The 12,018-nt window shown below is 44.1% G+C and overlaps 3 protein-coding genes across 5 annotated transcripts in view; 1 reads left to right on the top strand and 2 right to left on the bottom strand.

Annotated features, from left to right (window-relative positions):
• LOC310747349 (uncharacterized protein) overlaps nucleotides 1-12,018 on the bottom strand; it is a 32,632-nt gene that overhangs the window by 3,019 nt on the left and 17,595 nt on the right. Inside the window, exons 8-9 of the mRNA XM_083581715.1 lie at nucleotides 2,177-2,223; nucleotides 1,493-1,594 (exon numbers count right to left, since the gene is read on the bottom strand). Of these exons, the coding sequence (XP_083437841.1) occupies nucleotides 1,493-1,594; nucleotides 2,177-2,223 (149 nt within the window). The remainder of the gene's footprint in view (nucleotides 1-1,492; nucleotides 1,595-2,176; nucleotides 2,224-12,018) is intronic.
• Nucleotides 4,410-12,018, top strand: part of PRR14 (proline rich 14) — a 44,022-nt gene continuing 36,413 nt past the window's right edge. For all 3 annotated transcript variants that reach the window (XM_083581860.1, XM_083581859.1, XM_083581857.1), the window contains exon 1: nucleotides 4,410-5,498. The gene's annotated coding sequence lies outside the window, so the exon portion shown is untranslated. The remainder of the gene's footprint in view (nucleotides 5,499-12,018) is intronic.
• LOC310747476 (BLOC-1-related complex subunit 6-like) lies at nucleotides 8,728-11,736 on the bottom strand. Its single transcript, XM_083581876.1, has one exon. It carries the CDS (start codon nucleotides 9,594-9,596, stop codon nucleotides 8,886-8,888), a length of 711 nt encoding a protein of 236 aa, XP_083438002.1. The 5' UTR covers nucleotides 9,597-11,736; the 3' UTR covers nucleotides 8,728-8,885.

Below are 12,018 nucleotides of genomic sequence, written 5' to 3'. Positions count from 1 at the left end.
TGCTAGCAGCATCCACTGAAGGGAGCCAAGAGTTCCTTCCTCCAGTGGGCACTGCTAGCAGAGGGACTCGGGAGTGGTGGTGGTTTCACCAACAATATATTGCTGAGTGAAACCGCCATCCCACTCTGCCCTCATATGACACAGAGGGAGAAACAAGCTGTATCGGCTCCTCCCTCTGCATCTGCATAAACTGCTTGACTGAGGAATGTGCAGCTGCCCTTGCCTCAGTCAAGCAGTTAAAGGAGCCCCCAGCCCGGCACTGGTTCCTGCAAGCCGTGGAGGGGTGGGGGCTCTGTGAAACTGCTCAGCTGAGGGGAGCATGGTTGCCGTTCCCCACAGCGAGCAGTTAAAGGAGCCCTGGTGCTCTGCCTGCTTGCACCAGGGCTGAGTGGCACAAACAAGCTGCATTGTCCCAGCCTGTGAGCCTGGGTGAAACTGCCTCAGCTCTCGGAGGTGAGAGCTGGGGCAGTTTCACCCAGTGTCTCACAGGCAGAGGCCAATGCATCTTGTTTTTTCAACTTCACGGTATGTCGCCAAACCACGATGTTTGGCTGCCGATGCACTGCAGTGTTGAAAAGCTGATAACGCCCAGCCCTAACACAAAGGAAATTGATACAAATCCCCTCCTGCTTTTAAACTGCCACAAAGCTTGCAAAAAAAAAAGTCAGTCATGGAGGCTATTTTGGAAATCAAAGAAACTTATGTACTCACAATTCTCTCATCACAAGGAAATGACAGAATTGTAGGTAAAATTAGAGCATTGAAAGAGAACGTAATAGATTTTCTTATTATATAGAAATATATGAATTTTTGTTAAAACCTTGATGTATTTCTGTAGTATGTGGGATGAATTAGCTCAACTTTCAAAGGTGATCACATAAAAGCTATGGGGAGTTTGCTGCATGGGGTTTTACTTTCTGCAGCTATTTAACACTTTTTGAAGCTAATCACAGTTTACCATGTCTTGACTGAACACCTGCCTCCTGTTAGTCTTGTGCTCTATCAGCACCAGTCCCACCCTTGTGGGTGATTAGACTAAAGCAGATTGCAAAACTAATTTCATTGCCTGCATAGTTTTAACAAAAATGTTAAAATAGATTGATATAACTGACAAGTAGCAACTGAAAACTCTCCCACAAATTGAGAGAGAAGATTGATGGCATATCTTTGAAACCTCAGCAAAATGATAAGGGATGAAAATGACTCTTGCGTAATTTTGGTAGTGGATCAAGAAAACAGTAACAGGAAAGCAGGGTTCTAAATAAGGAGGTAAGACATCTCATTACAATCATCCAAATCAAGTTTAATTTCAAGGTTCCTTCTGGTAAACCTGGAAATCTCTAATTTTTTTCTTTTCTGTTTATATGTTTAAAGAAAGCTGTTAAGAGGTGATGGCTTGTCTAAAAACATCCCTATAACTTTGTGGAAAGGGGAGGGGAGATTTCCTAATTCATTAAGTCATTACGCTGCAGATCTTCCATTCATTCCTCACCTCTTAGTGTCTCTTCTTCACTGGAGTCCTGGAGATCCAGGATACATGTTTCTTTTTCACGTTCCATAAGGGAAGTCACAGCAGCGTTAGTACTGGGGAATTCTGATTGCGGGGAAAGAAATAGATTTGTATAGGGTGAGAGCATGCAAAGATGTCTACACCATTAAGATATGCAATGCTCACATGTGTAACCATGCCCCAGTTCCCTATTGAGGCTCATAAAAGAGCAACCCCTGTACACATATTTTAGATCATCCTATAACACAAATTCCCTAGCATCTTACAGAACAGACATTCCCCACAAGTCCATATCAGTAGAGGCATCTATACCCTTCTTTCTATGGAGCCTACTAGAACAGTCGTAAGTTCCCCATATGACAGTTATTTAAAAAGAAAAAGGAAAAGGAAAACCAAACCCGCCCAACACCTCTCACATCAGAAATATTCCTCTAAAATTTAAGGATATTTTGCACAATTAAAGGAAAGCTGCCAAAGCTGAGTTGGAAGCGGGGGGGGGGGGGTCGTTTCTCCTTAACTTTCCCCAGCCCAGTTCTTGCATTCCTGTCACCATGACAGTTTCCTGACTCCATTGCTGTTTTCACTCCCACCCCTTCCCCAGCCCCTTTCCCTTCATCATCTGCTCGTACGATCCAGCGAGATGCTGCAATTGCAGCCACATCGAACCTTGTTCTTTGGCGTTGTCTCCCTTATGGGTCCCCTGCAGGCTTTGTTTTCATTAGTGGGCATGGGGATGCTGCTAGGTGTCTAGCTATGGAGATCCGCTTGCAACAGGAAGGTCCCTTCATGATTAAGCCCCCTCAACAACGGTACTTCCTTCTGAGTCCTTTCTAGGCGTCGGAGACAGTAGAAGCTCTACGGTTTTAACTCAGTCACTTCCCGAAGTTAGAGCTGTCATACGACCCTCGTTTAAGCAAACGGCTAGAGTACGTGGCAGCCCAATCGGATTATAATACATGCCCTTTATACGAGACCAAAGTTTAGGAACTGATTTCTGCTTCTGAGATTTTGAGTAAATCCCGTTGCTTCCCACATACGCTAAGCAACTGCTTGCTTTTGCATAGTCAACCCAGATTCCCCTTCTGAACTCCACTTTCCTGGCATGACAGCTGCAACGTGTGGAGAGGAGGGAAAGCAAGAGGATCAAGGGTCTGGAAACTAAGCCTTATGAGGAGCGCTTGAAGGGGTTAGGTGTGTTTAGCCTGGAAAAGAGGCGACTGGAAGGAGATAGTCATCTTCAGATATCTTAAGGACTGTCACGTGAAGGAGGAGCATGCTTGTTTTCTCCTGCACTGGAGGGTAGGACTCGAACCAATGGTTTCAAGTTGCAAGAAAGGAGATTCCGACTAAACATTCGGAAAACTTTCTGACAGTAAGAGCTGTTCAGCAGTGGAACAGACTCCCACGAGAAGTGGTGGACTCTCCTTCCTTGGAGGTTGTTAAGGAGAGGTTGGATGGTCATGGATCTGTCATAGATGCTTTAGCTGAGATTCCTGCATTGCAGGGGGTTGGACTGGATGACCCCCGGGGTCCCTTCCAACTCTAACATTCCATGATTTTATGATTCTAAGACGATTCGTGTAAAAAGTGTTAAAACTGTAAGAGGGGAAACTGACCTGAACACTTAGGGTAGAAGATGGAAGTGCATGCCAATCCCCATACTTACGTTCCCGAGTCCCGCTACTACTACTGTTATACATCACTACACATCCAACAAATGTCAACTCTCTGTCCATCTATTCTCCCCCAAATCTGGTACAATATCTCATTGACAGAAGCTAAGGTTTTAAAAGCTGCCAATAGCAATGCAATTCCAAGCGCAAAAACGGGTGGGGGTGGGGGTGGAGTGGTGTTCTGGGACCAACAAAAGGTTTATGACAATCCTTGCACTGTGTTCTGTGAGATATGACAAGTGCCCTAAACTGCTCCTGTAAAATCTGCTCTGCATATCCTGGCATATGCCACATCCAATTCTGAGTCAGCGTGGAATTTGTTCTACATGCTGAACGCGCTGTGTCCTCTGTCAATGTCATGTGTCCCATGAAAACTGTCTCTGCACCCCACGGGAAACTGAGCCATATTCTTCCTTGCATAATGAAGCTAAACTGTTACGAGCGTTGAGATGTATGTAGGAAGTTGCCTTCCACCCTTGCTCCATCCAGCTCAGCATCGTCAACACTGGCTGGCAGCATCTCTCCAGGTTTTCAGACATCTCTTCCAATTCTACCTGGAGGTGCCAAGGACTGAACGTGTGACTTGAATAATAAGATAATGACAACAATAATAAAATTATTGTCGCCACCACTAAAGGCGACTGAAAGTTCCCTTCCATTTCCAGGAATGTTTTTACTTTGCAGGCCACTGAACTATTTTTTCCACCACCTCCCTCCAAAAACTCATTTCCTTTGGTGTCCTGTCTTTGAGACCGTCAACTGAGGGCCAGGGACTGTTGAGAGAGACCCCAGCACGGCTCTGCAAAAATCATAACTGGTATTTGGAAGCTCCAGCCTTTGGGGGATTAAGTGTGGGATTAAAATGCATTGTATATCTCTATATATATTGATATCTAATGCATTTTAATCCCACATATATATATGAACTTCTATCGGTTTTGGTAAAGCCGGAGAATACTTTGGTTGCTAGAGAACAATCCTCACCCCACCCCCGCGCGCGCACACAATGCGCCTTTCCACCTCGCCCACTTTAATGTTTGAGAAGAAAAAGTGGAGCGGGGAAGAACGAGAAACGGGGGGGGGGGCGGGGCGGGGAGCAGCAGTATCTGGCCTCACACCCACCCCGCCCCCTCAACGGCTGCAGCGGGCGCTCCGCCCGCCCGGATTAACTCCGCCCCCAATTCAGGCAGTTTGGTTGATTTTCCCGCCTTAAAGCAAACTGTCGGGGCGGGTGTCGCGCGCTGCCTGCTCGAGGCGGTTGACCGAACTGTTTTAAACGACCAGTTATTATTACCTCATTCTTAACGGAGGGTAGTTTCTCTCGCTTCTTGTGAGCGTCTCGCTTCTTGACACTTGATCTGGGCTGACGGTTGAACGTCTATGTTCCACGTTTAACGGGCTCACGTCCCCAGTTGTACTCCGAAGTAGCTAATCCGGAGCAACTGTCACCCTCCCGCCTCCCGTGCTTCATTTTTAAACACAGAAATGGCTCAGAAATCCCAGTTCTGCGTGAATAGGTTGTTCTGGTGAATCATCGTCATCGTCCATGGAAAAAAAGTCACAGCAATAAACCTGTCAAGTCTTTTAAGGTGGCCACAAAACTCGTATTTGCTGGAACATAGATATTTTCCTCTGGAATGTGGAAGAAATTCGCTGGGCTCAGATTCACTCTCGTTAAAGGTACTGTATGTTTTGCTGCTGCCAGAGCCCTTCTCAAAACAGATTTTGGGGCTCAACCCCTTCTCAAATAAAGCCCTGTCTGGTTCAATGCAAAAAAAAGGGGGGTGCTAGTGGAAATCCACTCACTGTGTTAACACCCTGAATGTAGTTTTATCTTAACCTCTGTTTAGCTGGAAGTGAATCTCACTTTTTACAATTATGTGGCTTATTCCATGTAGCCTACACATCTTAAAAGGATTTTGTGGGTGTAGTCTGCATACCATCTCCCAAAGTGTCTTAGGATGTGCGACCAAGATCTGATGCGCTTTGCATGTTTAACTATCTCCTTTATTAAGATTCAATACTGAAGATGAGAACATGCTCGCAGCACTCTTCATACCAAAATATCCACAATGGAGTAGAAATAATTTAATTTACTCATCAATGTATACCATGCAAGCCATACCAATAACAAGTCAGTGATTCAAAAACCCAACCAGATCCCTCCCAAGGAAGATCATCTTCACCATCTTCCACACCATCTGAACCAAATGAGGCTGTGCAAGTGCTGGACCAATGTCTGGAGACAGTAATGGGCTGGTGGATGAGGCCCAGTCAACTGAAGCTGAATCCTGATGAGGCGGACAGAGGTGTTGGTGAGTGGTTCTCATGTTCGGGTATTGGGGAGACTGTATGTTCTAGATGGTGTTGCACTTCAGTCTCCAGCTGAAGGAGCAGATCCATAGCTTGTTTGGGAGTCCTCCTGAATCCAACAGTGTCACTGCAGGCCCAAGTGACTTCAGTGGTCAGCAAGGCTTGTTTCCAGCTACTGTACTGTGATAGCCTTGCCGCAGCACTCCAAATTCTAGTACACTTGCGAACAGATTACTGTAATCCACATGGGACTGTGCTTTTGAGTCAGTTTAGAAGTTGCAGCTGGTGCAGAACACAGCCAACTGATTTGTGATCAGTGTATCCGGCTGGAATCATATAAAACTGATTTTACACAGAATGCACTACCAACATGCTTACTAGGTCAGATTCAAGGTTTGAATGCAAACATATAAAGCCCTGAGTGACTTAGGTCCCAAAGAGGTGTAAGAGCACCTCTTCCTATATCCACTGGTCTGGGCTTTGAGATCTGCTGGGGAGATGCTGCTTGCGGTCTCTCCCATTGACAGGTAAGCCAACCGTCATCTGGTGACAGGGCCTTCCCAGTGGTGGCACCCTGCAAAATGCCCTCCCTGAGGGTAGGGACAATGAGCTTGTGGCCCTCCAGATGTCATTAGACTCTAACTCCCATCAGCCCCAGCTAGCTTGGTAGATAGTTGGGGATGGCATGAGTGGAGTCCAGCAACATCTGGAGAGTCACAGATTCTTATCCCTGCCTTAGAGATTGTGTCGTCACTTTCATTCCTAAGTTTCCAATGCCATCTTGAGACACATAGATCTGTTTTCACTCAGGCCTTTGGGAAATAATGGTGGGTTTTAGGTCAGAGGCAAGGATGCTGCTTTCTGCTATAGTGGTGTGATGGTTTGAATATTATTTTAAAGTAGGAATTAATGTTTAAAAATAGTTTTATTGAATGTAGTTTGGGAATTGCTGATATCTTAACTGATGAAGGATAATTTACAAATTAGTCAAATAAACAAATAAAACACTGCATTGCCCAGAGAAGAAGCCCTTCCTGATTATAGTGCAGGGTTGTAGAAGGTAAGCAGATATTAGCCTTCAAGCAGCCAGATGATAGAGATGAGAGCAGTTGGTGCTCCCTTGTCATATCCAGCAATGGACAGCACCAGTTTCTTGTATTCTGCTAGACTCTCACTTGGTGAAACATCTCTTCTTTCTCTGTATCATTAGAATACTGATTTTTTGATAGTATACTTTATGAGGGTTCAGAAATTGGGTTTAATTAAAAGTGTTTACAAAGACAAAACTAGATCACCAAATAAATTATTCAGCTCACTGGTAGCTAGGCAACAATATTTGTTCCTGAGCAAACTTGCATCGCCTAATCACTGTCTAAACCAGATCTTTACCAAGTACAGTGGTATTTCGGGTTAAGAACTTAATTTGTTCTGGAGGTCCATTCTTAACCTGAAACTGTTCTTAACCTGAGGTACCACTTTAGCTAATGGGGCCCCCCGCTGCTGCTGTGCCACCGCTGCCTGATTTCTGTTCTCATCCTGAAGCAAAGTTCTTAACACAAGGTACTATTTCTGGGTTAGTGGAGTCTGTAACCTGAAGTGTCTGTAATCTGAAGCGTCTGTAACCTGAAGCGTCTGTAACCTGAGGTACCACTGTATGTATGTTTAAAATCAGTCTCAGTGGGGACAGTTTTGTCCATGTGCAAATATAGCTTGTCAGCAAGGAAAACTATGTAGTTGCTAAGTTATGGATGTGTGACAGGGGGCCTCCCAAAGATTTTGAGGTGAGATACGTCTTCCTTGACACTGCCCAGACTGAAATAGCCCACAAGGCAGAATTAACTAAACCGCTGTATCACTGTTGGTGGGCAGGATGTCCTGTTTTGACTGATGGCGTTGATGCTAATGATCACTTATTTATTTATTTTTTGTCTTTGGAGTCTCTTGTTCAAAATTTTGAAACAAGTCAGAAGTCTTATGTGGCACTGTGTTTCCATCTTTCTTCTGCTAGTATAACTGCTTATCTATGGTTTGTCAAGTGCAGATGCCACCTTTTAATTTCATCCAGTCCCTGGGCTTTACCAGTAGGCTCTTTACTGCTACCCACCACCATCTCCCCGATGGGTCAGCAAGGAAAGTAGTCACTTGGGCACTGTTAACAGCCGGTGCTCCAAGCATAATCTAACAGCAGTGCACAACACCCTCTCTCCTTTACAAAGAGAAAGGTGGCATGAAGAACGGCTAGTTATGCTGCTAGTATCTTGCAAAGGTAGTTTAAAAGCCTTGTCCCACCTACCTTTCTTGTTCCACTGGAAGAATCCCTGCAAGAAGAAAGCATTTATAGTATTTTCAGTTATAGTATTATTCATGTTAGTAAGTAGATCCCAACCTACGTAGCCAGGAGTTTCAGGAGATGGCAACACCCAAACACTAACTTTTTGAGTGTTTCAATATACTTATTCATTTATTGTATTCATTGCACAATTAATGATTGTGTATGTCCCCTTAATTTTTTCCCCTGTGGGTCATTGGCCCTGGATAGAAAAAAGATTTCCCACCCCTGGCTTATTAAATGCTAGAACCTGCATTTGAGACAACATGGAACATTCTTTCAGGTTTGTTGATCATTATCTGGGAAGCTTACATAGATGAACATTTAAGAATATAACAAGAAACAATGGTAACAAGTATGGGGTTCACAGCTTCCTTAAAACCACAACCATGCCCTCAATCCAAGATGCATTAGCAAGTCAAGACCCTTTACTATTGCCCTGTATAGATGAGACACAAATTCTATAAAACACATTTTGTGGAAATTCAGGTCCAACAACTTGAGCTTTTTGAAACAGAAGTTTTTGAAACCCAACATCAATGAAGTCAGCTTGAATGACACATGAACATAATTTCCTGTTTTTTAGCTGCAAAAAAGCTGTGTACCCACTAGTAGCTGGCCCACACATAGTTCAGTCTGTTTTTCCAGTGTGTGGGTCGTCACTCCTCTGGGACCGATGAGAGAATCAGGGTTGCAGGTCCCATTAAATACCTTAGGCTGAAAAGAAAGCAGCACTAGGAGAGGAGGTGTTAGGGTCTTATATGGGCTTGAATCAGCACAGGTGGATGTTGGAATCTCGGTGGGTGAGGAAAGAGGGGTTCAATGATTGTTTAAAGAAGCATAGGCAGGCCCTAATGAGGTTTCTAGAGTTTGATCTAGTAACATTATCTAGGGACAATATCTTATACAGTTTGAGAAACACTGCCATACTTCATTTATTATAGTGCAAGAACACATCCACATAGTTTTCCCTTTTTGAGTATGAATCACAGTAGATCAGGTATCAGCCTGCTCCATGCCCCACCAGTGAACAAGTTAATTAGTTTTTTTGAAAGAGGCACTACTTGCAAAGTGCCTCAAAGATTTCCAGAGTCCTCTTAATCTCCCGGATTTGTTTAGCGAGGGTATGGACAGGTTGCATGGAGCGGTCCAACTCCTCGCACCTTGCCATCAGAGTGTACATCCCTTTGATGCTCATGTCCACAGATTCACCCAAGCTGTCTACAGCATCCCGGTAAGTCTGGATGTACCCAACGCTGAGGGCTGTCATGTTCTGGATAGCGCTGTTCAAGGCTCTTAGCATCTGGTCCACCTTCTGTGCCACATCCCTAGTGAGCCTTTCCAGATCCCTAATCACCTGTGGGTCAATGGGAGGTATATCTGCAGTTTTGCCCCTAACAGACAACTGCGACGACACTGATGATGAGGAGGTGGGTTCTGTGTCATCCAGACTGCCCCGGGAGCTCATCTTGATCTTCATCTGCAGGTTGTTGGCCACAAAGTGTGTCAGGTCCCCGTCATGGCTCACTGTCCCTTCTAGCTCCAAAGCGCTGGATATGGTAGCCCTCCTACCTTCCTGAGCCTTGGATGCTCCATACACTTGGCTTATCCCATCCAGGCTATGACTGTCCAACAAACGGCCTCCAGCCATCCTTTCGCGGGCTGCCACCCTCAGCCTCCTGGATTCTTCCCCAGCCACAGACGACGACGAGGAGGAGGAGAACGTTGGGGTCTGTATATGCACCTGAGCCATTATATGCTGTCCCTCCATTATGCAATATAGCAAGAAGATCTAGGATGCGACAAGTATAAATCAAGATGCAGACGCTGAAGGAGAAGCTTCGGAGGAGACAAAAAAAGACACCAGAGACAACGCGCAAGAGGGATTCAAGTTGCCCATTTCCTGCATCTGACCACCAGGTGACCGGTCGGCGCCTCTAATGGGCGGAGAATCCTCAAGGAAGAGGCGGAAGATGAGAGTAGGTTCGCTAGGGAGAACAAATGGGAGATTCTCATTGGTGCGTCTCACGTTCTTTAAGAGGAATAGCCAGTCAACGTGAAGCAAGAGGCGTATATCGGGCGCTCTATGCTCGGTCAAGCTCTTCTGCCGGAAGAAGTCTGACGCAAGATAGCGTTCTCGATTTGCCAGGGGAAAGGAAGGTTGTATCAAGATTCACCAGTCAAAAAATTGGGAAGTGTTAAAGGCTCCCGCAGGGCGGTAAATGTCATCCTACTCTGTTGTAGCGGCTTGTCAGACCGAAATGCCAGTATTTTCAAAACTGAAGCTTAGAGATAACAAAACCTGCATTTCCAAAGGCAATATGTATTTTTAATTTACTGACGTAGGCTGCAATCCTAATCTCAAATTAGCTGGGAGTAAACCCCATTGAATTCAATACAATTTACTTCAGAGTTGACGTGGTTAGGCTTGTGTTCTTACTCCTGGCGGGAATTTTATGGGTTTGGTTTTTTTTACAAAATTGGACCCCACCGACAAATTTTGAAGTGTCAGTACACCAGTTCTTCTTTGTGTTGAAGGACAGAAGGTATGAAAACAAACTTCCCCTGAACTATATGTGGAGCTGTCATTTTCAGGACGAATAAATACTTTAAAACAGTAACTTGGAACCTCAGGACCATTTTCCAAATAAGTACACCACCTCCTTTCTGATCTGCAAATTGTCCCCACATTTGTCCCATTGTGTTCTTAATAGGACCAAAGGAACAACAGCCATCCACTCCTATTCTAGGTAGTACGGCAGAGAAGACCAGCCTGACCTAAGCTTGACAAAAGGACTTGCTTTTAGCTCACCACTTTGTTTTGTCTTTGAAAAACTGCTTTCCCTCCTTCTCCCTTCTTTGTGTGTCCTTTGTCTTTTTAGATTGCAAGCCTGATGGCAGGACACCTCTCTTACTCTTAACTGATGCAGGTCACTATGTGAGACAATGGGTTTTATCCAACTAAGTTCTATTCAGAGTAGACCCATCAAAATGAATGAACCTAATCATCATGTCCCTTAGTGCAATGGGTCTATTAACGGACTAGCTTTGACTGCAACTCATTAATTATCTGACAAATTGGATAGAAACACTAAATACATAATCGGTCAGATGTAAGTAGGCAGGGGGATGCCTTTTCATGAGATTTCCCCCAAGGAAGGTGAAGGTAACTTGGGAAACTGGAAGATGTTATTTTCCTTCAAAACAGGACCATTTAATAGCATATCGTATTGCTACATTTCCTAGGCAGGTGCTGATGAGGACTGTAGATAAGGAGGTGTGTGTGTGTGTAAGAAGACAATGCTTAAAGAATAGTTCCTAGCCTTGAGAATTGAATCTGTTAATCCTGATTCACAGTTCCTCTTTTCCCATCCACTTTCCTTTGCAGTGTATCTACTAGATACTTTGGAAAGTTGTTCATTTGTTGTTAAAGTGAAGTAACTGCTTATGTAAACATCACTAAATTGTGGTCTTGAGCACTGTTATGCAAATACAGTTCTAGCTTTCAGATGTTAAAAAAAAAAGGAAAAGTAACTCGCTGTTCATAATTTTCTTTGCAAATGTTAGTGTTGTCCTTACAACAACCCTGTAGGGTAGGCAATCAGTGGTCCCATCTTGCAGACTGAGGAATTGAAATGGAAAGATTGTAAAAACTGTGCCTCTAGTGAGTCTACAATTGAGTGAAGAGTTGAACCAAGGTTATCTAGGTTCATTGTTCATTATCCCTATTCCCCCCCCCTCATGAAATTGGCTCTTGCTATTGGAAACACTCTTCCATAAATGCATTTTTAAAAGGACTAAGTTAAGTTCTCTTGAGTTTTTTATTTGGTTTTTAAAAATTAATTCAAGCATAAGTGATACCTTTCTGTCAGAGAAGCCAGTGAAGTTGTAAATGAAATCATGGCCTGAGGGTGGTTTTAATAAAATAATGCTACATATATTTTCTTTTAAAGAGCTGCCTCCTGTATGATAAGGACAGACCAGTTCAGCAGAAGATAATATATGTTGCTTAAATTCAGAGCCGCAACTCCTTCTAGCCTCCAGAAAACTCTAAGATACCCACTTCACTTTCATCATCCATTAGAAATGTGTGGAGGAGGAGCCATAACTTGAGCCCAAGAAAGAGCAAAATGAGTGGTAAAGAATTCCTGTTTCGTAAAAAGAGTGCAAACAATGTTTCAAGGGTTTTAACA

Source organism: Podarcis filfolensis (genome assembly GCF_964270895.1).
Source record: "Podarcis filfolensis genome assembly, chromosome: 13".
NCBI lineage: Eukaryota > Metazoa > Chordata > Lepidosauria > Squamata > Lacertidae > Podarcis > Podarcis filfolensis.
Note: the sequence above shows the minus strand (reverse complement) of the source record. Positions and strands in the feature narration are given on the sequence as shown.